Source organism: Panicum hallii, chromosome 2 (genome assembly GCF_002211085.1).
Source record: "Panicum hallii strain FIL2 chromosome 2, PHallii_v3.1, whole genome shotgun sequence".
Lineage (NCBI taxonomy): Eukaryota > Viridiplantae > Streptophyta > Magnoliopsida > Poales > Poaceae > Panicum > Panicum hallii.
The window spans coordinates 4,882,820-4,907,240 of NC_038043.1; the positions used below are offsets into that span (position 1 = coordinate 4,882,820).

General features: G+C 46.9%; 4 protein-coding genes across 4 annotated transcripts; all 4 read left to right on the plus strand.

Moving 5' to 3' along the window:
• Positions 1-4,982: 4,982 nt before the first annotated feature.
• LOC112882809 lies at positions 4,983-5,596 on the plus strand. Its single transcript, XM_025947960.1, has one exon. It carries the CDS (start codon positions 5,032-5,034, stop codon positions 5,458-5,460), a length of 429 nt encoding a protein of 142 aa, XP_025803745.1. The 5' UTR covers positions 4,983-5,031; the 3' UTR covers positions 5,461-5,596.
• Positions 5,597-7,623: 2,027 nt separating this feature from the next.
• On the plus strand, positions 7,624-8,297 carry LOC112882683. The gene has a single exon (XM_025947798.1). The coding sequence runs from the start codon at positions 7,690-7,692 to the stop codon at positions 8,116-8,118; it is 429 nt and encodes a 142-aa protein (XP_025803583.1). The 5' UTR covers positions 7,624-7,689; the 3' UTR covers positions 8,119-8,297.
• A 1,335-nt stretch (positions 8,298-9,632) lies between these two features.
• LOC112882882 lies at positions 9,633-10,340 on the plus strand. The gene has a single exon (XM_025948073.1). It carries the CDS (start codon positions 9,709-9,711, stop codon positions 10,183-10,185), a length of 477 nt encoding a protein of 158 aa, XP_025803858.1. The 5' UTR covers positions 9,633-9,708; the 3' UTR covers positions 10,186-10,340.
• Positions 10,341-15,413: 5,073 nt separating this feature from the next.
• LOC112883252 (protein YLS3-like) lies at positions 15,414-18,096 on the plus strand. Its single transcript, XM_025948521.1, has 3 exons — positions 15,414-15,940; positions 17,188-17,283; positions 17,627-18,096. The coding sequence occupies exons 1-3, from the start codon at positions 15,610-15,612 to the stop codon at positions 17,809-17,811; spliced, it is 612 nt and encodes a 203-aa protein (XP_025804306.1). The 5' UTR covers positions 15,414-15,609; the 3' UTR covers positions 17,812-18,096.
• The last annotated feature ends 6,325 nt before the right edge of the window (positions 18,097-24,421 follow it).

Genomic DNA, 24,421 nt, shown 5'->3' on the forward strand with positions numbered 1-24,421 from the left:
TGGAGGGTTATAGCTTATCAGGGTTATTAATGTAGAGCTTTTCCCTCCCCATTCTCGCGCAATTCCTACCTCCCTTCCCCGACCAAACCCTTGCTCCGCCGCCCGCCGCCGCGCCGGGGTCGTACCATGGGTCCGCCGCCGGGGTCTCTCGTGGACGAACTCGTAGATGAGGTCCTCCTCCGCCTCCCGCGAGCCTCGTCCGCGCTGCCCTCGTCTGCAAGCCCTGGTGCCGCCTCATCGCCGGCGCCAGCTTCCGCCGCAGGTTTAGCGAGCTCCACCCCGCACCCCCAATGCTGGCCTTCCTCCACCGGAGCCCACGCGGCACCGACTTCGTGCCGGCCTCCTCCTTCCGCCCGCCCCACGCCGTCCGCGGTTCCTGGCGCGTGCTCGACGCCCGCCACGGCCGCGTGCTGGCGCACGATTTTCTGTCGATCTCGCCCACCGTACAGGCGGAGCTCGTCGTGTGGGACCCCATCACGGACGAGCAGCGGTGGCTGCCGACGCCGCGGTTCAGGCATTCGACCTGTAGCGCCGCCGCCGCGGTGCTCTGCTCGACGGCAGGGTGTGACCATCTCGGCTGCAGCCGGGGCCCCTTCCTCGTGGTCGTCGCGGTCACTGATGTGCTTGGGGAGAGTTGCACGTACGCCCGTCATCAGCCCATGTATACTCATCCGAGGAAGGAGCATGGAGCAAATCGATCTCTGTGCAGCACCAGGATGACTGGATCCTGAAAGGACACCGTGCCCTTGTGGGGATGCACTCTAAACTACAACTGGAACACCAGAAATGGAGTATGATTTGGGCGAGCAAAAGCAATCCATAATCAATCTACCATCTGCGTTCCATGGATGGAACATTGTCCTCAGAGGGTGGTGGGCTGGGATTCGCCACCGTACAGGAGTCCAAACTCTGTATTTGGTCTAGGGAGGCTGGTCCAAACAGATATGACGAATGGGCACAAAGAAGAGTCATCGAGCTTGATAAGGCGCTACCAGTTTCAGTTTCTAACCACTCGGTCTTGCCTTATGTGTGTGCCATTGTAGAAGGCATCAGTGTCATTTTCGTGTGAACTTGTGATGGGCTATTCACTATTCATCTAGAGTCCGACGAGGTCAAGAATTTGGGTGAGGGCATTTTAAACCTTGACGTTGTTGCCTACATGAGCTTCTGCGTTCCAGGTACTACTAGCCTTGCAGTCTTGTCTTATCCTTTAGCGCATACAACTTTATTTGGTTGTGATTTGCTGATTTTCTGATTCATTTTACTATTTTAGTTAAATGAAAGTATAACCGATGTTTATGTGCTGAAAAACAATGACTCATGGAAGCAGAATATTGCAATTTGCTATAAACCTATGTTACAAATAGCTTTTTTATTTTTATTTTTATGTTTTGATTTTTTTTATGGACCATTCTTAGAATTGGATAGACATACTTTATACCTTGGAATTTGGTGATGTATAACACCTGTTATGTGTGGATTATGGGTCTTGACAATTGGTTGATTTATAAATTTAGCGTTGGGGTACTGGGCCAGGAAGGTTTCCAGCATCCTTTCAAGAAATGAATGTCTCCATCAGGAGACAAACGACGAATGCCATCACCTACATTGGTTTCTAGTTTCTACACTTACGCTCTAAACACATACATTGAGTACTACTTTGCTATGGTTTTTCGGTGTCACTTAGTAACATTAAAATACAGTTGGTTATCTGTATTGCACAAAGGTAAGTGTTTTTCTTCAGTCTGGAGTCCATCTTCACTTAATGGTGAAGTGTGTCTGTTAACTGGTGGTGCTGTCTGCTGTGCATGGTAAGTTAGTATTGTTTGCCTGTTTGGTTAGCTATTATCAGCAACTTGTTGGTCCCTTGTCGTTGGTTAAACGTAAAAATTCAATGAGTGAATAAATTCGTCAATCTAGCTGATGTTGTTTTGTAAATTTGTAAATGTCTGCAGCACTAAGTCTATCCTCTAGGATGATGAGGGACCAAGAGCGGATGCTTCAAGCGCTTCACAAACATAAGGTGCTCATGTGAAAGCTTCTTGGTCAAGGAAGAAATTTGGTAGTAATGGTAAACAGTATCAGCTTTATTGTTGATGATGGTCTTAGTGTGGTGGCCTTCAGGGTCTCTGCATTTTGTTGAGGGTCTGTTTCTCTTAATTTTGCTCGCTTGATCGTTGCTGTGAACTGTTAAGTTGATAACTTGTCTTAGTAGTTGTAATTTGTTTCATCTTTTAACCCTGTATAAATTTTAACTTAGTTGTGATTTGCCAATATTCAGATTTAGTACTATTTCAGTCGGTAGCATGAAAATATAACAGATGAATGTGTTGAACAACAGCGAGTTTATGGATGCTGTGTATTGCGATATGATATAAATATATGTTACAAGTAATTTTACTTCCAGTGGACCATTCTGAGAATTAGGTAGACAGTTGGGAATTTATTCATGTGGCGCACATGTTATGAACATTTAATTTAGGCTGGGTTGCTCGGTCAGGATTCAAGAAGGCTCCTAGAATCCATTCAAGGAAAAAAGTCTCCAGCAGGAGAGAAACCAAGAATGCCATTTCCTATGTGGGTTTCTAGTTGCTGTACTTCAGAGTTCAGACACAAGCATTTTAACCTTGTACATTCATTAGCGTATGGATGATTATCTGTGTTAGACAAAGGTCAGTGTTTTTTCTTGCAGTGAGGTTTTTAATCAAGTGTGGCAGTAACTAGTGGAGCTGGGGATAATAACTTAGTGTTGTGGAGCTGGGGATAATTACTTAGTGTTGTTTAAATGTTTGGTTTGCCATTAGCAGCAAGTTGTTGTCCCTTGTCTGTGGTTAAAAGATAGATTTTCAATGAGGGAAATCTATTCCTCAATTAGCTGATATTATTTGTGAATTTCTGCAGCACTGGGAAGCCTGTACAAGCGAGGGACCAAGAATAAATGCTTACATTGCTTGACCATCAAAAGGTGCTCATGTGGAGGCTTCTTGGTCAAGGAGAGAAGTAGGTAACAGTAGTAGTGGTAGTGCTAAATTCAGTGTTTTCAAGTCGCTCGATTAATCACAATTAATCAATGATTAATTGAGATATCGGTCCCTGGATATCGATCAGGCAATTCGATTTGCCGAGTTGACTTATCAGTATACTAATCATGTATCAGCTTAATGGTGTCTGCTTGACTGTTGGTGAAAAGTTCTGTCAGGCTTGTTGCCTTATTAGTACGCTGGTAAACCCTGGATTTATCCTACTCTGTACTCCATAGTTTGGCTTTCAATGGAAGGCTGGAATGAGTATGTTCATTTGACCTCAACGATGAGTGTGTGAAATTAAACACTACAAATTCATATGCAGCATGTTACTCTTACTCACCTAATTTTAGTTTTGTTCACCATTTTGTGGCTTTGAATTAGCTGGATACTTAGAAGCTTGTTAATTTATTAAACACTCCAAACTTGCAGAAGATCGCCCCATGGAGCCCGAATAATGTACAAGCTCTTAGTGGCAAAGCTGTAGTTCTGAATCTTATCCATGATTACCTTCAACTTCAATGTGACAGTGGAGGCAGTGAGATCGAAGGAGGGGTTTACAATTCCGGTAAACAAAATTTTTCGGACCTCACCAACAAACATGAAATATTGGAAACTTCGGATCAAATTCAAACAAATTCAAAAAAAATTAAAAAATTTGGCATGATTTTATTTGAAACTATATTTATTGCATCATACATCACAATTGCATATAACAACAAAGAAATAATGCAACATATCGCAAGATATTGCACCTATAGTAAACAGCATGATCTGAGCAAATTTTATACTGGAATGACATCTGAGCAATCTTGGGCCAATTTGGTGCGGGAATTGGGCCATTTTTAGAGTTTGGTGCGGGTTATAGATGGACCGGCCAGCGGGAAAGGTCATTTTGGGCCAGTTTGGCGCGGGAGCCAAATTTGGCTGAATTTTTTTTTATCTTGACTATGCATCCATGCAAGTATCGCTATAACTGCTGTAGCTGTGCATAATAAATTGCTGCAGTTTGGTTAGCCATTGGAACATGATGTCCTTATTTCTAAGAGAAACACTGTTATCAAGTGCTAAATTTGGTTCATTAATCAGCTGATATTATCTTCAAAAAAATAAATGTTCTGTTTAAGGGGCAGCTTTTCCTTGAATTAGTTAGCTTGATCATTCGTGGCAAGTTTTTTCCTGTAAGCAGTTACACTTGCATGCTCGTACTTGATCTATGACCGTGTTCATTAGTACATCTACTTGCAGTGTAAGCCTGAAACGTATATTATTCATTCCTTAAAAAATATTTGTATGCTGAGAGTTGCCAGTGAGTATGGTGTTTTGCTCTGCCCTCCAGACCTTGAGGTACGTCTGCTGGCCAAGGTATTGCTGTTCATTTGAGTTTCCTGAACGTCCATAGTTCAGATATTCTTAATTCAGAAGCGATAAGCGCGATAAGTTTCTGGGACTGTGGCTCATAAATATGGCTAACTCATAACTTGCCAACTAAAACTTACAAGTTACATCTCCTGAGCTCCATAAGATACAGCATGGATATGTCTGCAGATTTTTACTTGGTTTCAGATTCAGAGGACCCAAGGCATCAGTCACTCGGTCAGTCACCTCTGGCTGCCCAGTTTTAGATTTTTGCTGACTCGGTCGTTCTGTGCTAACTGTTCTGGTACTGCCATCACGCGATAGGACTTGTGCCACTAGCTGGCTGGGCAACTCTTGACTTGGTCAGTGACTTCGTGCGTCAGAGTATGCTTGCTGGCCACAAGTCAGATACGGCAACCTGTGCAGCTGTGCGCCTGTGCTATTGCCAAAGAGGGTCAGGAGTCCCATTCGTTTGCCTCTGAATTCTAGTTACAGATTCCTGTCAATTTCAGAATTAAGTAACACCTAAACAGGCCATGCGACCTCTATATAAACGTGCCTCCATTGCTTCAAGTTTCATCACAACAAACTTTGGCATACACCAGACAGCCTAATTCCCGGGTTTGAACCACTTGCTAGCAAAGCTCCAATGGCGTCCCAAATTGAGAGCCACCGCTCCGGCGCAGAGGTTGTCACCGGAGACGCCATCTGCAGGAAGAAGTCCGTCGAGCTACTGGAAGAGCTCGGCCTCCCTAAGGGCCTCCTGCCAATGGAGGACATCCAGGAGTTTGGGTACAACCGTGCCACGGGGTTCATTTGGCTGGTGCAGGGGAAGAAGAAGGTTGAGCACACCTTCAAGAAGATCAAGCAGACCGTGTCCTACGCCACTGAGGTAACGGCATTTGCTGAGAAGGGCAAGCTGCGGAAGATCACTGGTGTCAAAACCAAGGAGCTGATGCTCTGGCTCAGCGTTGTTGATGTCTATGTTCCTGAGGCCTCGCCTGAGAAGGTCACCTTCAAGACCGGCACTGGCCTCTCTGATAGCTTTGACGCCACAGCCTTTGCGCTTGGGGAGTAAATATGGAGTCAGTTGGATCAACCAGAAATTATGCAATATTTGTCTTTCTTCCTTTTGTGTTGCAAAGACGCATGTATAAGTATGTTCCTACTGTTGCCCGTGTGAGTTTGTATCTTGAAGTTTTCTTGCAAAATGAATTCAGTTCATATGAATGTTGTCTATTATTACAGATGTCTCTCAAATCTGGCCTATGTGGGAGTCGCATTTTATTAGTCCTGAAAGGATGCCACAAGTTACAATATTATCAAACTCCGCTACAGCCGAGGGTGTACAAAGCCGATACTTATTACAAATTTCTTGCTACCAAGTACACTCTATCTACCATGTAACCACTATATATCCTCTGAACAATAGAGGTTTTGACAGAACAATGCATAGCATAGAGGAATATATTTTCATGATATATGATGAACTGATGGCTTGTTGGTTTAGTCCAGATAGCAGCCCTGGGATCTGGGCGTTCAGCCTTGCATTTTTGTGTATGTTTTCAGGTCAACCCCTGAGGTCATTTTATAATTGCATGACAGTGTGCTTCCATTGAATTCATCTTCATAATCTGCAGTATTTAATTTGATTTGTGTTGAATGTACAAGTCAACACTTTTAGCATTTGTGAGATTGCTGCTGGTCTTTGTTTGTTGGCCTTTAGTGTCGTACCCCTGTTTTGTTTAAGGGGTAGTTTCTCTCTTCGATTTGTTAGCTTGTTCATTCGTGCCAAGTCCATTGGATTACCTTTGAGCTGTTAACACTCCATTGTCTCGCTTGATCAGTAACCATGTGTACTCCAGTACATCTGCTATTCTGTTTTCAATAAAAACAATTTCTTCCTTTTAAAGTGTCTGGAGACAAAGAAGCTTAAGAAATTAAAACATGGTAGAGTGCCGTGCAGCACGGCAGAGGGCGATGCACCGGTGAAGTGATTTGTGGAATGGATACATGAAGTTGGACGAGAAAGAATAGAAATGCTATGATGTGTCGTCATGCTTCCTAGGCAGAGGCACCAGCAACCTAGCTTGGGGCAAGTTTCAAATTTCAAATTTGAACTTGAGTGCTGCCTTTTGGGGCTTCTCTACTTTTTTTTGTCAGTGCGTTTGCCTTACGGAGCCTTGTACGTCCCTTTCCTCCCCTGTTTGGGTTGCAAGTTGCAACCGTTTGTAGCCTGATCAATGTCAGCCTGTAATGTGAGTCAGAGGTTGTTTCGATGCTATGGCTAAATTTTAGCTCATGTCACATCAAATGTTTGGTTACTAATTAGAAGTATTAAACATAAACTAATTATAAAATTAATTATACAGATGGAGGCTAATTTGCGACATGAATCTATTAAGTCTAATTAGTCAATTATTTGATAATGTGGTGCTACAGTAAGCATGCGCTAATGATGAATTAATTAAGTTTAATAAATTCGTCTTGCGAAATAGCCTCCATCTATGTAATTAGTTTTATAATTAGTCTATCATAATTAGTAACCAAATATTCGATGTGACATGGGCTAAAATTTAGCTGTTTGACCCAAACACCCCCTCACAGGTGCTTGATCTTGTAATATTGCTTTGATGAAACCAAATGTTCCTGAGCTTACTCAGCCCCTCATTGATTCATCAAAAAAAAAGTTACTGTTTACATTCTCCCTTTTATCCCTACATAATTTTAGTTTGGATCAACGCCTTGTTTCATAAAGTTTGTTGAATAACCTGAAATTTGCTAAATTACCGTTGTATCCGTCCTTGGCAGGCAATCTGGACTGTGGCTCATCTGAGAACCCAGACACATGATACGGCATAGAATTTCTCACCTGGTTTCGGAGGAGCCAACGTGTCCAACGGTCATCTCTGGCTGCCCAGTTATAAATTTCTGACTTGGTCGTGGTGTGCTAACTGCAAGACTTTTCGTCTGCAGTCTGCACTAGACACTGAAATAGTTGTGCGTCTCTTGACTTGGTCAGTGACTTTGTGCGTCAGAGTATGCTTGCTGGTCACAAGTCAGATCTGGTTACCTGTGCAGCTCTGCTATTGCCTACGAGGGTCAGAGCCCATTCCCTTTGCCACTGAATTCTAGCTACAAGATTCAAGACAGTTTCAGAATTAAGTGACACTGGGGCAGGCCTTGGGACCTCTATATAAACCTGCCTCCGTTGCCTCAAGTTTCATCACAACAAGCTCAACTCATCTGAATACAACACAGTACATTCCCAGGTCAGCACCCTTTGCTAGAAACTAGTAAAACTCCAATGGCGTCCCAAATTGAGAGCCACCGCTCCGGCGCAGAGGTTGTCACCGGAGACGCCATCTGCAAGAAGAAATCCATCGAGCTGCTGGAAGAGCTCGGCCTCCCCAAGGGCCTCCTGCCCATGGAGGACGTCCAGGAGTTTGGGTACAACCGCGCCACGGGGTTCATGTGGCTGGTGCAGAGGAAGAAGAAGGTTGAGCACACGTTCAAGAAGATCAAGCAGACCGTGTCCTACGCCACTGAGGTAACGGCATTTGCTGAGAAGGGCAAGCTGCGGAAGATCACTGGCGTCAAGACCAAGGAGCTGATGCTCTGGCTCAGCGTTGTTGATGTCTATGTTCCCGAGGCCTCGCCGGAGAAGGTCACCTTCAAGACCGGCACTGGCCTTTCTGATAGCTTTGATGCCACTGCCTTTGCGCTCGGGGAGTAAACACAGATTCAGTTACTTAATTAGAAATGATGCCGGTTGCGTAATCGTACTATCTATAATCTATGTTGATGGTGCTACATATGTATGATGCAATATCTGTCCTTCTTTGTTTTTGTGTTGGAACGATGCACGTATAAGTATGTTTCTTATTACCCGTATGGAGTTTGTAACTTTGTATCTTGCAGAGTGTTTTTCGCAAAATGAATTCCGTTCATAGAAAATTGTTATCTCTTACTACAAATGTCTGACACTTGACCAATTTCGTCCTTATCAGGATATGTTAATGTGGAGAATATTTGTATATTTTCCTATCAGGTTAAGAGCATAGTCATCAATATTAATTTTGAGGATATTTGTGGAAAAAAAGGGATATTTGTGGAACTGTGCTACCTTGTTAAGTGTAGAATGTTCAGTACTAACAGAATAATGCACTGTCAGATAACTGGAGGTGTACAAACTATACAGTTGTTGCTACTCCAGTTGGAATTTGGGCATTGCGGCATATATTTTCACAAGATACAGTGAGTTGATTGCCTGTTACTGGTGCTACTCCAAATAGTTGCCCTGGAATCAGGGGGAATTTCGGTAGTAGTAACAGTAAATAGCATGAGATTATGGTTGGACCACACTTCTACATCAGTTTTGATTAAGGGATAGTTTCTCATAAATTTGTTGGCTTGATCATTGGTGCCAGGTTCAATCGGTCCTGCCTGTAATAAGCTGGTATACCACTCCATTGTCCTACTTGATCAATAAATATATGTACTCCGTTACATCTGCTTGAAACGAAATGCCGATGAAATGAATACAATTTCTTCCTTCCAAAAATATCTACACACAAAGAAGCATAGAAATTAAAACATCCTACGAAGTTTATATGCTCCATGCTATCCCCACAAATTTTTATGTGGTCAGCATCTTGTTTCATAAAATTTGGTTATATAACCTGAAATTTGATAAATTTCCGTGATGTGTGTCCTTTGCAGCCAATCTGGGACTGTGGCTCATCAGACAACCGGGAAACTTACATCTGCATGAGAGAAATTTGAAATGTGAGATCCCGACATCATAATTGGCTGAATTGTAACATGTCAACAAGTAACAGCTCCATGTTATACGGAAGTCTGAAATTCTTCACTTGGTTTCAGAGGAGCCAAGGCATCAGTAGGTCAACTCTGGCTACTAATTGTTTCTATTTTAAACGTTGACTTGGTCCTGGCGTGCTAACTGTTTATATTTTAAACGTTGGCGTGCTAACCGTTTATGCACTACAATGACGTGGTGAGACTTGGGTCATTTGCATAGTAAGACGCTGAGAACCTACTGCCAGTTATGCGTCTCCTGACTTGGTCAGTGACTTTGTGCGTCAGAGTATGCATGCTGGTCTGAAGTCAGATATGGCAAGGGTCATGACTCATCAGTTCATTGCTCGGCCGTTGATTAATTCTAGTTTGCAGAACCTAATCTGTTTCTAAATCAAATAGCACAGGGGCAAGCAAGGCTTCAGACCTGAGACGTCTATATAAACTTGCCTCTGCAGCCTCTGTGTCACCAATTCACCATTCACCACAACAAGCTTAGCTCATTTGCATGCAACACATTCCAAGAACAGAACCACTTGACAGCAAGGTGCCAATGGCGTCGCAGGCCATCGAGAGCCACCGAGCTGGCGCAGAGGTCTTCAATGGCGACGCCACCTGCAGGAAGAAGTCCGCCGAGCTGCTGGAGGAGCTGGGCCTCCCCAAGGGCCTGCTCCCCTTGGAGGACATCCAGGAGTTCGGGTACAACCGGGCCACGGGGTTCATGTGGCTGGTGCAGGGGAGGAAGAAGTTGGAGCACACGTTCAAGAAGATCAAACAGACAGTGTCCTACGCGTCTGAGGTGACGGCATTTGTTGAGAAGGGGAAGCTGCGAAAGATCACAGGTGTAAAGACCAAGGAGCTGATGCTGTGGCTCAGCGTTGTTGATGTCTATGTTCCCGAGGCCTCGCCGGAGAAGGTCACCTTCAAGACCGGCACCGGCCTCTCCGATAGCTTCGACGCCGCTGCCTTCGCACTAGGAGAGTGATCAAGGAGTCAGTTGAGGTTGAGGTTGAGGTTGAGGTTGAACGGAAATGGTGACGAGCACACAACCGTATGTACTATATATCGATATTAAAGCTGCTACTTGTATCTTTCTATCAGAAATATTATGTATAACACAGTGTAGTTGTGTTTCCTTCAGTTGCTCTAGTGACTTGTGAGTTTATACCTGACACTTAACCACCATGAAGCCATGGTAACTGCTTTGCTGTGAAAGTAGCCAAGTTTAATTAACTCTAGCGCATCACTGTAATTTCTTCAGGAAAAGAGAAGGTGCTATATATGGAACTGAAGCTACTTTGACAGTAGATTATAAGCTAAAAAAACACAGTATTCTTCCTGTATGCCTATTAGGATGCAGCTTCAGATTTCATCACGGTTTAGAATCCTCTGTTCTTTTGGTAAATAGGTTTAAAATCAGTCCAACGAGGAAAGTCAGTTCCTTCATCATGGTTCAAAATCAGTTACAACGAGACAAATTCTTATCTGCTTGTTTTTCAAAACAGAATAAGGTAATCATGGAAATCCCAAACAAGGATTCACCGACACAAGCGACTGGCAATTTTGGAATAAAATGTGTATAGCCCTTCGCTAGTATAAGCACGGAATGAAGAACACGATGCAATATGAGGCTCAAACTATATTCATGGTGCAGGGGGCTAGTACGCCAAACGGCAATAGCATTACAAACAAAAATGTAAGGGTTTAGGCAGAAAAGATAAAACTGACATAGGCTCACATTTCACCAAAGGTTTGACAAGATCCCACATAATTATTGATTCAACCAAAATATCCCAGAACTTGTCATTCAAACTCTAGAAGCAAACATCTAACTCCAGTAGACTGATCAAATCTACACACATGAATGGCATGAAAAACACTACATTTTCTTCAACGTTTCACTGATAGAGCAGATCGAAGTCTATTCGTAATAACTACAAAGTTGACCTTGTTAACTGGAACCATTTGCCAAGCTCAATACGCTTCCATTGTACAGACCAACTGCAACACAAGGTCCAATCTCTGCCACATCTGTAGAAGTGCTTGTCCTAGGATCGTAAATCTTCAGAGATCCCCTGTTTCCTATGTGAGCAAGCACTATCCTCCCATCATTCAGCACCAACAGAGGACGCACCGTATGGTCAGCATGCTGGTAGCTAATATTCAGTTGTATGCTATGTTTCTTGACCCATGATCCCTTTTCTACATCCATCAGAAACCATAGGTCCATGGAGGAGGGAAATGTGCGATGCGTCACAACCAAGCAGCCATTCATGTCAGCCAGTGAGAACTCACCCCAATCCATGTGATCATCGTCGGGATGCCCGGCGGCGGCGACACCGTCGTCTCCGAGACTACTACTACTCAGGGGTCCTCGGATTGTCGGCCTCCATTCTTCGGTCTCGAGGTCGAACGAGGCTACGCGGTCGGGCATGACGTCTTGGCCGTGAACGAACTCGCTCGAGAAGAAGAAGACGGTGCCGTCGATCACCGCCCATGTGCCCAATGCAACAGGGCACGCAGGGTCCTTGATCCGCCGCCACTGGCTACGGCCTCCGCCGCCGTCGAGGGTGGTGATCTCGTAGAGCTGCCGACCCGTGCCGGGGAACAGGTGGAGCACACGGAGCACCTTGCGCTCGCCAGTGGCGGCGACCTGCCCCAGCGCGACCATGGCGGTGTGGTGGCTGATCTCCCGCTCGTGCGCCGCGTGCTGTTCAGACAATCCCTGGGGCAAGGCGCGCGCGACGACTCCGGCGGCCGGGCTCAGCAGCCTGCAGCTCACGCCGGCGCCTCTCGCGACGCAGACGAGGTCCAGCCGTGCGGACACCACCCACTCGTTCTCCGTGTCGCTGGCACCGGCGCCGACCGCCGCGCGCGCGCGCTTGACGACGCGGCCGGAGAGGTCCAGGACGTCGTAGAGGACGCCGTCGCTCGTGTGCTTGGCGTAGCCGGCGACGACGAGCGGCTCCTGGTGGCGGGCCGCGTGGGCGGCGGAGAAGGCCCGGTCGTCGGAGAGGAGGGACCGCCACGGCCGGCACACGGCGCGAAGGCGGCAGAGGTCCTTGCCCGGGAGGCGCAGCAGGATCTCGTAGACGGCGTCCGGGGGCAGGACGCCGGAGTTGTTGCAGGCGCCGGCGGCAGCGAGAGCGGCGTCCGCGCGCCTGTCAGCGACGACCCGCCCGGCGCCGCACGGCGGCTTCGATGACGCCATGATTCCTGATGAGGCCACAAAAATCGGAGCGGGAGGTGCTTACCGGGAATCGGACCTCGACGGATCCCGGCGCTGGGGCGAGGGGCCGGCGGCCGCCCGGAAGGCTGTGGGACGGAGTCGGAGCGGAGCGCCGTGTGCAAGGAAGAAGCGGTGGTGGCGGCGTGATCGGGGGTGGGCCGCCGGCTGGGGATTGTGGACGACGACGCCTCGCGGTGTGCGTGCGCTGACCGGACTGGAGCGGTGACAATCTCGGCGCGACTGGGGTTTGTGGACGACGCTGCGGCTCCAATGGGAGGTGGTTTGTGGACGTCGACATCCGGGAGGTGCAAAATTATGTACTCCGTGTCCGTTGTCACGAAAAGGGAAAAATCATGTGATGTTAGAAGTGTTGCAGTTTCTGCAAAGAAAACACAGACTTTTTTCAAAAAGAAAAAAAGGGCGACCCGCATCGCGACGCGCCCGGAGAGGTCCACGGCGTCGAACAGGGCGGCGCCGTCGTCGAACGACGAGAGGCTCCATCCGGGTGGCGCGCGGCGGCGGACGCCGGGCCGGAGAGGAGAGGAGGGAGGGACCGCCACGGCCGCGCCGTCGGCAAAGTCAACGCAGCAGGGCGGGATACGTGGGCCGGCAGGCCGCAGTGAGGTGAATTTCCGGTTTCTCCTGCTGGGCCGGCCCGCAGTGGCCTTGCCGGCCCGGCGAGATGCGCATGACTGAAAATATAGAGCTCCAGCAATATTTTCATCAAGTAAGTAATAATAATAGTAGCAGTAATAAAAAAAATAATGGTCCTGGACTTCTTGGTGAACATTGAGAGCGTCTAGTTGCCTACCTCGAAACCGACTCTGAACCATCTGATGAGTACCCAGTCAAGCAGGCATTTGCATGGATTGCTGGAGTGTCCTGATCAACCAAATCTTTAAACAACTGGTTGCAACTAGACCGCTTGTGGGCGTTGGATCTGATTGGAGAATGCAACCACTAGAAGATGCTCTCTAATCTGCCATTACTGATGACAATCATAGGGCTTAGGTGTTATTAGTGATGCAAGTTATATATATATTTTAGTCGTTGGATCAATCCAAAAACTTGATAAAATGAACTAGAATGGTATTATGCGTATTTAATTTAGGAGGAGAAATGAACTAGAATGATGTGACGTCGTATTATTTAGTTGATCCATAAAACATTATTGGGTACCCACTTGCATCCTTAGGTGTCTTCAACTGAGTTAATTGGTTTTCATCACAATAGTTCGCTGAATAGCCCAGTTTGTCCCTGTTTGTTTAGAAGACTCCATTTGTTTAGAAGACTCCATTTAGGACTTACTTTTAGAAAGAGTCAATTTGCAGGAATTTTGTAAGCATACAACCATTTTAAAGGTTTCTTTGAAACGGGAAAATCGTAGGAAAGACTTTTACTCCTTTGAAAATAGTAGAAAATTCAGGCGTTCCATGCTAGTTTCCGATAGCCGTTAATATCAGAACTCTTTAGCTGGCACAAACATCACAAAACGTTTTTCTTTGTAATTTTCTGCGCAGCTGGTTGGCTGCTTGCTATAGAACTATGAGATTCATTAATTTGACGCGCCAACGGAAAATATCCAGATGGCTTTAATGGTTCTGAAAATTACGTGTGGTTTATGGCACAATGACCCTTGGTTGATAGGACTTTCTTGATCGGACATTAGCAGGCATCATCAAGAAATTAATAGATTGCCACATCATACTGTACTTCGCTATATAAGTACTGTAGTTCGCTATCTAGACTTGAGTGCGTTTAGTTTCTTTTTTCCCCCCTTTTTCGTTGAGGTCAATTGGAATTTTAAATGATGGTGGAAAATCAGTTGGTTTTATCAAAATGGAAGAACGTCTCGCTTTTACTACCAAAAATCATATGTTTCATGACGAAGAATGTATCAGGAAATTCAGAAAAAAAATATTGTCAAGATCAAAAGTCCTTGACCCCACGTCCCCACCCATCAAGCAGTCATCCTTATTAGAAAATACTAGATAGGCTCATCTCATGTAAAAATGAATTTGCTTGAAGATTCACTGTCAGGAAAATTTCTCCTGATGCCTATCCTTAGATGGTCTAATTGAACAACGAAGTATCTCTCATGTATGCCATGAAAGAGAAAGACGAAACTTAACCGCCTAAGGCGACGTAGGCTATCTCTAATACAGTGGGGGCGATTAAGTAAAAAAACGTTTTTTTTTGCCATGTCTGAACCCATGCATGTGTTACAGACTGACTGATCCTCAACTAAACCTTGAGCTTTCAGAAATGAGCTAATAGTAATGTACTGCCTGCTACAGCTCGCCCATCCAATGTCACTGGCCGCATGGCAGAGGCAGGCTTGCTCGATCAGGGCTGTTATCCCACCTAGGACAGCAACGATTCCCCGCCATCCTGCCGGGCACTGTTGTGCTCTGTTGGATGGCATGCCATGGGCGGCGACGGCCTTCATGGCTTCCCAACTCCTCAGATGCTGACAAATGGCAAGGTGCAGCGGGCCGTGGGAGCCCCGGCATCTCCCAAACGCCCACCGTTGGCTGTTGCTGTACCTGCAGCCATTCTGCGTCCGCATGATCACTGTCGGTTGTGATTTTCACTGTCAGGAAAATCAGAATTCAGAATAGGAAACTTGTGTTCTCTGAAAGATGTATACTCCATGTTTCATCTTACACCTCGAGAACAAGATTGACTGAATCTCTTACAATCATCGGTATGTTCTTCTTTTTTTATCCTGAATCCGCGATTCTGTTGCTGCTTTTTCTCGTCTTCAGGACAAGAAACCATCCACCCATCCATCAGACTGTCACTTTGGCCTGTGACAGAGGCAATAAGCACCGAATCACACTCGACGGCCGCTATCCATCCACGCACGTCACGAGCCCCACATCACCGCGTCACGCACCCCCCGTCCCCGTCCGGCACGCTCCAACCGACGCCGGGCCCCGCCGCACCCATCCACCACCACCTGCCCCGGACCGGCCGGGACGCCGCCCACTGCCCACATGAACGCGGCGTGCGCGCTCGTGCTCACGCGGCCACACACCCTCTCTATATATCGCACGTCGCCGCACCTCCCCTCCACCATCAAGCGGCGCAAAATTCCACTCCATCACTAGCTCTCACGCGCACTTCGCCGCCTTCACACACAGAGAGCATCATCAGCTTGGGCAAGCTCCGTCCGCCATGGATCCGAGGGCCTTGGTCCTGGTGCTCGTGGCTACGGCGGCGATGTCGGCGGCGGTAGTGGGCGGGGACTTCGCGGCGGACCGGGCGGAGTGCTCGGACAAGCTGGTGGGTCTGGCGACGTGCCTGACGTACGTGCAGGACGAGGCGTCGGCGCCGACGCCGGACTGCTGCGCGGGGCTCAAGACGGTGCTGCAGACCAGCCGCAAGTGCCTCTGCGTGCTCGTCAAGGACAAGGACGACCCCAACCTGGGGCTCAAGCTCAACGTCACCAAGGCGCTGGGGCTCCCCGCCGTCTGCAAGGCCTCCGCCAACATCTCCGACTGCCCCAGTACGTGACCTCATCATTGCTCATCATCATCCACCGGCCAGTTGGTCGAGTAGTTCTTGTCATCTTGATCATCTATCCGTCACTTTTTTAGAATTTGTTACTTATTTATGAAAAAGGAAGAACATACTGGGATCGAGGCTAAGGCGCGGTTCGGGAAAGCTCGATCCATAGCAACCTACTTAATTCGGGTGCTAAATTAACTAGGAGAAGGCTCAACTCAAGCTCGGCTCCAGACTGGTGTTGAGCTTGAGTTGAGCTCTCTCCTTGTGGTCGATTAGTAAGCTAATGAAAAAGAAACCTCGAGCTCGGCTCGTTAATTTTCCTAATTAAACCAAGGTAACACTTGCCACCCAGTTGAACCATGCAACATTGTGCATGGCTCAACCGAAGCAATCACTTTTTTTTCCCATAAAGAAAACATACATAAAAAATATCCGGCCTTGTCTGCATGTACTCCTACATGCAATTCGGTTAGGATTCAGACCACGGCAGGGCCGACACATCCTTCTCCAAACGTCACAACAGCTTTCAGAGATGCCGTGTGGCGACAAGCATGCCGCCGCAGGGCCGTGCTCGCTCGGCAGCTCGGTGATGTTGTTGCAGATAGCAACAGGTCGTCATGAACATTCCATGTCCCACAGGAAACTGGCTATCTTGACACCGGATCGGCCTGAAACAATATCTCGTCGGCTGCCTGCTGCCGGAGAAGGCTCCAAACCCGCGTCTCCTTTTCCCGGGGGCACGGCCGGCCGCCCGTGATCGGCGTCACGCGTGGTTGATGAGGGAAGAGGGAGATGGCGTGATCAGCCTCCCCACCTCGGCTGCCGCCAGAAGATTCTGAAACTGAAAGGGACTAGTGTGGACGCCCCTCTTGACTTCAGTCGACAGGCTCGTCGAGTGTGGTCTCCATTCCCCAACAACAAAATCTATAGGGTCGTATTTTCAAAAAAAAAATCTATAGGGTCTCCTAGCATGCAAATGTGGTCCTAGGACCCACATGTCAGGCATGGATGGCCGGCGTAGAAACGGAGAATTCAGGTGTCTCCAAATCTTGAGGAGTTGAGGTGGAGGAGATTCACAGTTTCACTTCACACCGCTTGGACGGGCAATATGAAATACTAGTAGCTCATAAGTGACATGGTTGCACAAAGAGAGTTTTTCCAATTTCCATTCACGTGTTTATATATTTATATATATGTGCTATACAACTAACAAACATGGCGTGTTGGTTTTGTGGCTATATGCAGGGCTGCTGAACCTGGCGCCCAACTCCAAGGAGGCCCAGGTGTTCGAGCAGTACGCCAAGCAGGCGGCGGCGCAGGGCACCGCCCCCAGCGGCACCGGTCAGTTTCATCATCACCAACTTGCTTTAATTTCCCGTCCATTTTCTTCGCGTCTCGCTCCTTGCATGATGATTCAGATGCATGAACGTCGGCAAGGTTACAACAGTGATTCAGTGAAGTATAGGACATGGCTCAAAGCCAAGTCTTGAGTGCTTGCCAAAAAAAAGAAACTTTTTATATATAGGAGTGGTGCTGCAGCTTTTTTTCAATTTATTTCTGAAGGTCGTGGACTTTTGGTGATCATCTTTTTCTTGGAGCTCACTTTGCGCCTGTTTTCGAAGGCAATCATCGTTGGCTTTAATCCCTGGTCTAACACGCGCACGCCTGCCGTAATGCTCTCCAGGTGGCGGAAGCAGCGCGGCGACCGCGGGCGCGCAGAAGAGCGGAGCCGCTGCCGGCGGCGGGCCCGCGGGGCGGTGGTTGGGAGTGGGGAAGGTCGGTGAAGGCGGCGCACGCGCGGTGGTGCTCATCCCCCTTCTCGCCGCGGCCGCTCCACTCGCCGTGCCTCTCCTGATCCTGCTGGGATAGACGAGATGGTGGCGGATCGGAGGTGGTGGTTGCGGCTTGCGTGCGTGCGTGGCTGTGCTGTGGCTGTTTCTTGTGGAAAGGAAGTGAGGTCCAATGAGTAGTAGCTGCAAAGTACCGTTGCCAGTTAATTATCGTTTGTTTAAACGAGAACCGTTGGCGGTTACTATCTCCCATTAGCATCAGCTATGGACAAAAACTCGTCGATTCCCATTGCTTTTGGGAACTGGTTTGCCTCCTTCGACGGGGAGAAAAATCGTGTTGCTACGCGGTCTTGTTTCAAAAGCACTAGAACTTGTCCTTTTTTAAAAAAAATTGCATTGTCGTGAGTTTACGTAAAAACCAAACTGCTTCCACACTGACCAATTAACCATGGAGATTATTCTTATGAGGCCGTCTACGTGATTGAGTAGTACTCCTACTACGAGACTTCTTAATGGAAGTGATAATGGCGTGGGTATTGCAACCACACTGAACCATACTTGTGTCTCCCTTCTCACCTCTCCTCTACCTGAAAACGGAGTAAAATGTATCGGCGGTCCCTAAACTTGTCGCGAAGTATCATCTAGATATCCGAATTCTTAAAGTGCATTTTCGGATCCTCAAACTTGTCTTGATATATCATAAGTCCCCAAACTCTTAATATGCATATATATTGAAATCCCTGAACTAATCACAGGGTGTTATCTGGATCTCTAAACTCTTAAAAAATATATGTTTAGTTTCCAAACCTGTAATGATGAACGTAATGAGTTTGCAGATCTGATAATATATTTTGAGAGTTTAAGAACCTAAATGATACCCTAGGACAAGTTTAGGGACATGAAAATGCATTTTGAGAGTTCAGTGACCTGAGTGATACATCAGGCAAGTTTGAGGGTCTGAAAATGTATTTAATGTATTTTGAGAGTTCGAGAACTTAGATGACACCTCAAGATAAGTTTATGAAAACTCCATATATTTCACTCCTGAAAACGACTCCACTGGTAGCACCGTGCTGCAAAATGCAGGTGCTCACAACATACTGCATGTATCATAATCCTGCCCGTAATGACGTAGCATCTTCAACCATGCAGATATTAATTGCGCATCCTTGAACTGAGCCATCATCTCAATTATTTGAAGGTATTGGTCAGTAAAATGAGAGTACTTGTGCAACGTATTGTTCAGTTTATAGGCAGCAGTGCCATACGAGCAAGGATACAGAACAAGAGTACATGTTTAGTTATCCTTTATAAAAAAAAAGAAAAATAGAAATAGCGTTCACGCGCAAGTCCTCCGAGCCAGTGCCCTACAACAGATAGACAAACGAGAGATTTACTGGTGGTCCAAGTTTACTCGCCGTCACTCTCTAGCAAGGTTAACTTTACCGGTAAATGGAAAAACCGGAGGTTGCCAATAAACGTATTTATTGGATTTCTTAGAAATTTATCGGGTTTATCATTTTTCTTTCAGATAAATTTAAAAAAATTCCCTCAAACTGTGCACAAAATAATTTAGATTACCTTCAAACAATCTAACATGAAAAATAAGACATGACAATGCATAGAAATGAGAAGATATATGGACTAGAAGGAAGGGGATGGGCATGGATTCAAAATTTCTCAGAATTTTCGACAAACCGGTCACCACCGATAAACACGATTCTCGGTTTTTCCTTATTTTTTTCGCTGAGAAATTTTCCCCTACACTCTAGACCTCGGAGATGTTGTGGTCACCGGGTTTTGTTGGTCTAGGAGATACTAAATTTTCATATCATGTGTTTTACAATTTTGACATTTTGTGCAAAATTAATTGTCCTAAAAAATATATAAGTGGGTACCAGCTGTCGGTGTTTAACCGGCTGCCCACCGAGGGATATACCCAAGGTGGTAAGTTTTGGGTGAGGAGACGTCAAGATCAGGAACTCGAAGGTGCAAGGAACACAAATCTTAGACAGGTTCGGGCCGCAAGATGCGTAACACCCTACGTCCTGTATGGTGGTTTGTATTGCCTTTGGTGTAGAATTATCTAGAGATCGCGTTTTGAGCGGGGTCCCTGACCTCCCTTATATATCCGAGAGGCCAGGGTTACAAAGATACTAACCAACACCAGCTGAGGAATTGTACCAGGACATATCTCGAGTAGATTCCCTCTGTATCGGTTAGCTCTATCTCCTATTTAAACGGGATAAATAAGAGATAAACGAGGTAAATAAGAGATAAGACGGACTTAATCTCTTAAACCTCTTTAAACTACGCCATGTACCCAGTCCCGTGGCCCCGGATCTGACAAGCCCCCGAGCTCTTCGTAGCTGAGTACTGCAGGCTTATCGAGTACTTTCGAAGTAGTCTTCAACTTCTTCTGAAGTTTCGCCTTGAAGTCTTTCTTCGAGTACTTGCTTGGCTGCAACGAAGCTATGAGGTGCTCATGCCCCGAATTTTTATTATGGTGTGCGATTTAAAAATCGCACTCCATATGGAGTAGCCCCCGAGCCTTAGGTTGAATCGGAGAATCAGGCTGAGGGTCTCATTAGTCTTGAATCTCCCTTACTTACTTGTCAAATAAATTTGAAAATATAAGTAGTCGATACCACGTATCCTGCAGCCCCCGAGCCTTGAATCCAAATCCCCTAAATTTGGAGATAAGGATCCAAAAGTCGTGGCATGCAGGCTAAAAATGAAATTCCAAGAAAAAACTCCTCGCCTTCTGCATAGTGAAATTAAGCCTCCCGCTGGTTTCTTTAACCGCGAGGTGACTTAGGGTTTCTTCTGCACTCTCAGTCTTCATATGAGTCATCCTCGAGTAGTTTTGCGGCGTCCAGCCCCCGAGCTTACGAGCCAGGAGAGCCGAAGGAGCCATGTCGAGTAGTGTGCGTTGCCCAGCCCCCGAGCCTGGGAACTAGCGGAACTGTGATGGCACGCCGTGCTGCCTGGAGGGTTGTTGGCGAAGCTTGATCTGAAAAAAGATAATGCATACATTATGTAGCATAATGCGAAGATACCGAGTAGTATTCAGTAATAATATGAAGGAACCAAAATTTATTCGGTGTAAAAATTTCGTGTCTTGCTCTTGTTAGGCCATGTAATTTCCCCGGGCAATTAGCCTGTTACGTTTAAGCACCTGATCCCTGATGGCCGTAGACCATAGCGTAGGGAACTTAGCCGCATACACTCGTAGGAGCATAGGCTTACAGAAGAGTCGAGGTTTCACGGATTAAGGCGTGTGCTACCCGAGTACTTTAGCAACCGTTAAGAGAAGACAAAGAAGTCGTCATGCGACAAAGAGGATGCGCAGTGCGCAAAGATAGTCGGCGAAGTGTAGCTCTAGAGGGTTTCATGCCCATTGAGAGTCGTACACGGATAAGTAGTCGGCGAAGTATAGCTCTGGAGGGTTTCATGCCCATCAAGAGTCGTATACGGACAAATAGTCGATCATGGAGTAGTCCCCGAGGGTTTCATGCCCGTCGAGAGGCGTACCCAAAAAGGTAGCCGATCCTGTGAAGAACAAGTCCGAAAAGGTATAAGTCACTTAGCTTGATTTGTGGATGAATGTCGACGAAGCCGTGGAGCCCGTTGATGGAGCTGGGACGGTTTGTTGATGAAGCTCGACTAGTTGGAGTCGATTCCGACTAGTTTTTAAATCAAGACGAGTAGTTGAAGTAGTCGTCGGCGGGCTGCCAATCGTCCTCGCGAAGTCGAAGTAGTCGAACTCGTCGCTGTTGCGTGCGGATATTGCGGCACAAGCCGAAGCTGAACCGGATCGTCGAGGTCGACGGCCGCGGTGCATCGACGTTGCAGTGCGAGGTGAAGTCGAGCCGAGTAGTCGAGATCGATGTAGCCGTTTGCTGAAGGATCCGATCTCGAACTCGATGAATCGATCCGTCGATGCACATGCGTGAAGGTAGCAATCCGCCACCTGGTGAACTAGAAAGATGCCATCGAGTTTGCCGGTGGATCTTTGATGCGCTCCCGTACCTGGCGCGCCAGCTGTCGGTGTTTAACCGGCTGCCCACCGAGGGATATACCCAAGGTGGTAAGTTTTGGGTGAGGAGACGCCGAGATCAGGAACTCGAAGGTGCAAGGAACACAAAGCTTAGACAGGTTCGGGCTGCAAGATGCATAACACCCTACGTCCTGTATGGTGGTTTGTATTGCCTTTGGTGTAGAATGACCTAGAGATCGCGTTTTGAGCGGGGTCCCTGACCTCCCTTATATATCCGAGAGGCCAGGGTTACAAAGATACTAACCAACACCAGCTGAGGAATCGTACCAGGACATATCTCGAGTAGATTCCCTCTGTATCGGTTAGCTCTATCTCCTATTTAAACGGGATAAATAAGAGATAAATGAGGTAAATAAGAGATAAGACGGACTTAATCTCTTAAACCTCTTTAAACTACGCCATGTACCCAGTCCCGTGGCCCCGGGTCTGACATCAACTACTTTCCAAATACTTGTAGGCTTTTTCATTTTCAGCACAAAACATCGTGATAACTAGTCTCACAAAATCGAGTAAGAGTCTTAGCTTAAAAAACACTTGTATAAATATCATGTTCGGATTTCAATTCATGTCATTGACAAAGCAAAATATCTGACATCCTACAAGCTTTTAACATTTCTTTTATATGAAAAAGGAAACAATATAATCAGCTCAGACCAATCATCTACAACCAAATTACATAATGCAAAAGGTACATTTGCTGGCATATGGTCCAAGATATTCATATGTCGCTTCTGTCGGTGTTTAACCGGCTGCTCACCGAGGGATATGCCCAAAGTGGTAAGTTTTGGGTGAGGAGACGCCGAGATCAGGAACTCGAAGGTGCAAGGAACACAAGACTTAGACTGGTTCGGGCCGCACGGAGCGTAACACCCTACATCCTGTATGGTTTGTATTGCCTTTGATGTAGAATGACCTAATGATCTTCTATTTTGAGGGGGTCCCTGACCTCTCTTATATATCCGAGAGGCCAGAGTTACAAAGGTGCTAACCAACCCCCGTCGAGGGATCACACCAGAACACATCTCGAGTAGATCCTCTCCGTGTTGGTTAGCTCTATCTCCTATTTAAACGGGATAAACAAAAGATAAACCAGATGAATAAGAGATAAGACGGACTTAATCTCTTAGACCTCTTTAAACTACATTATGTGCCCAGCCCGGTGGCCCCGGGTCTGACAAGCCCCCGAGCTCTTCGTAGCTGAGTACTGCAGGCTTATCGAGTACTTTCGAAGCAGTCTTCGACTCTTCCGAAGATTCGTCTTGAAGTCCTTCTTCGAGTACTTCCTTGGCTGCATCGAAGCTATGAGGTGCTCATGCCCCGAATTTTATTTCTGCTATGGTGTGCGATTTAAAAATCGCACTCCATATGGAGTAGCCCCCGAGCCTCAGGTTGAATCGGAGAATCAGGCTGAGGGTCCCATTTGTCTGTAATCCTCCTTACCTACTCTTCGAATAAATTCGAAAAATAAGTAGTCGATGCCACGCACCCCACAGCCCCCGAGCCTTGAACCCAAATCTCCCAGGATTGGGAAAAAGGATCCAAGAATCGTGGCATTGGTGTTACTCTAAAATCCCGAGAAAAACTCTTCGCTTTCTGCATAATGAAAGTAAGCCTCCCGCTGGTTTATTTAACCGCGCGGTGACTTAAGGTTTCTTCTGCACTCTCAGTCTTCATACGAGTCTTCTTCGAGTAGTTTTGCGGCGTCCGGCCCCCGAGCTTACGAGCCAGGAAAGCCGAAGGAGCCATGTCGAGTAGTGCGCATCGCCCAGCCCCCAAGCCTGGGAACTAGCAGAACTGTGATGGCACGCCGTGCTGCCTGGAGGGTTGTTGCCGAAGCTTGATCTGAAAAAAGACAATGCATACATTATGTAGCATAATGCGAAGATACCGAGTAGTACTCAGTAATAATATAAATACACCAAAATTTATTCGGTGTAAAAATTTCGCGTCTTGCTCTTGCTAGGCCATGTAATTTCCCCGGGCAGTTAGCCTGTTACGTTTAAGCACCTGATCCCTGATGGCCGTAGACCGTAGCGTAGGGAGCTTAGCCGCATGCACGCGTAGGAGCATAGGCTTACAGAAGAGTCGAGGTTTCACGGATTAAGGCGTGTGCTACCCGAGTACTTTAGCAACCGTTAAGAGAAGACAAAGAAGTCGTCATGCGACAAAGAGGATGCGCAGTGCGCAAAGATAGTCGGCGAAGTGTAGCTCTGGAGGGTTTCATGCCCATCGAGAGTCGTACACGGACAAGTAATCGATCATGGTGTAGCCCCCGAGGGTTTCATGCTCGTCGAGAGGCGTACCAAAAAAGGTAGCCGATCTTGTGAAGAACAAATCGGAAAAGGTATAAATCACTTAGCTTGATTCGTGGACGAATGTCGACAAAGCCGTGGAGCTCATTGATGAAGCTGCGACGATTTATTGATGAAGCTCGACTAGTTGGAACCGATTCCGACTAGTTTTCAAGTCGAGACGAGTAGTTGATGTAGTCGTCGGCGAGCTGCCGATCGTCCTCGCGAAGTCGAAGTAGTCGAACACGTTGCTGCCGCGCGCGGATATTGCGGCACAAGCCGAAGTTGAGCCGGGTCATCGAGGTCGACGGCCGCGGTGCATCGACATTGCAGCGCAA

Bases quoted from the DNA above. Each gene is read 5' to 3' on its own strand.
- LOC112882809 (XM_025947960.1), top strand. From the start codon at position 5,032: ATGGCGTCCCAAATTGAGAGCCACCGCTCCGGCGCAGAGGTTGTCACC.
- LOC112882683 (XM_025947798.1), top strand. From the start codon at position 7,690: ATGGCGTCCCAAATTGAGAGCCACCGCTCCGGCGCAGAGGTTGTCACC.
- LOC112882882 (XM_025948073.1), top strand. From the start codon at position 9,709: ATGCAACACATTCCAAGAACAGAACCACTTGACAGCAAGGTGCCAATG.
- LOC112883252 (XM_025948521.1), top strand. From the start codon at position 15,610: ATGGATCCGAGGGCCTTGGTCCTGGTGCTCGTGGCTACGGCGGCGATG. The intron at 15,941-17,187 runs GTACGTGACCTC...GGCTATATGCAG, and splicing joins CAACATCTCCGACTGCCCCA to GGCTGCTGAACCTGGCGCCC. The intron at 17,284-17,626 runs GTCAGTTTCATC...AATGCTCTCCAG, and splicing joins CACCGCCCCCAGCGGCACCG to GTGGCGGAAGCAGCGCGGCG.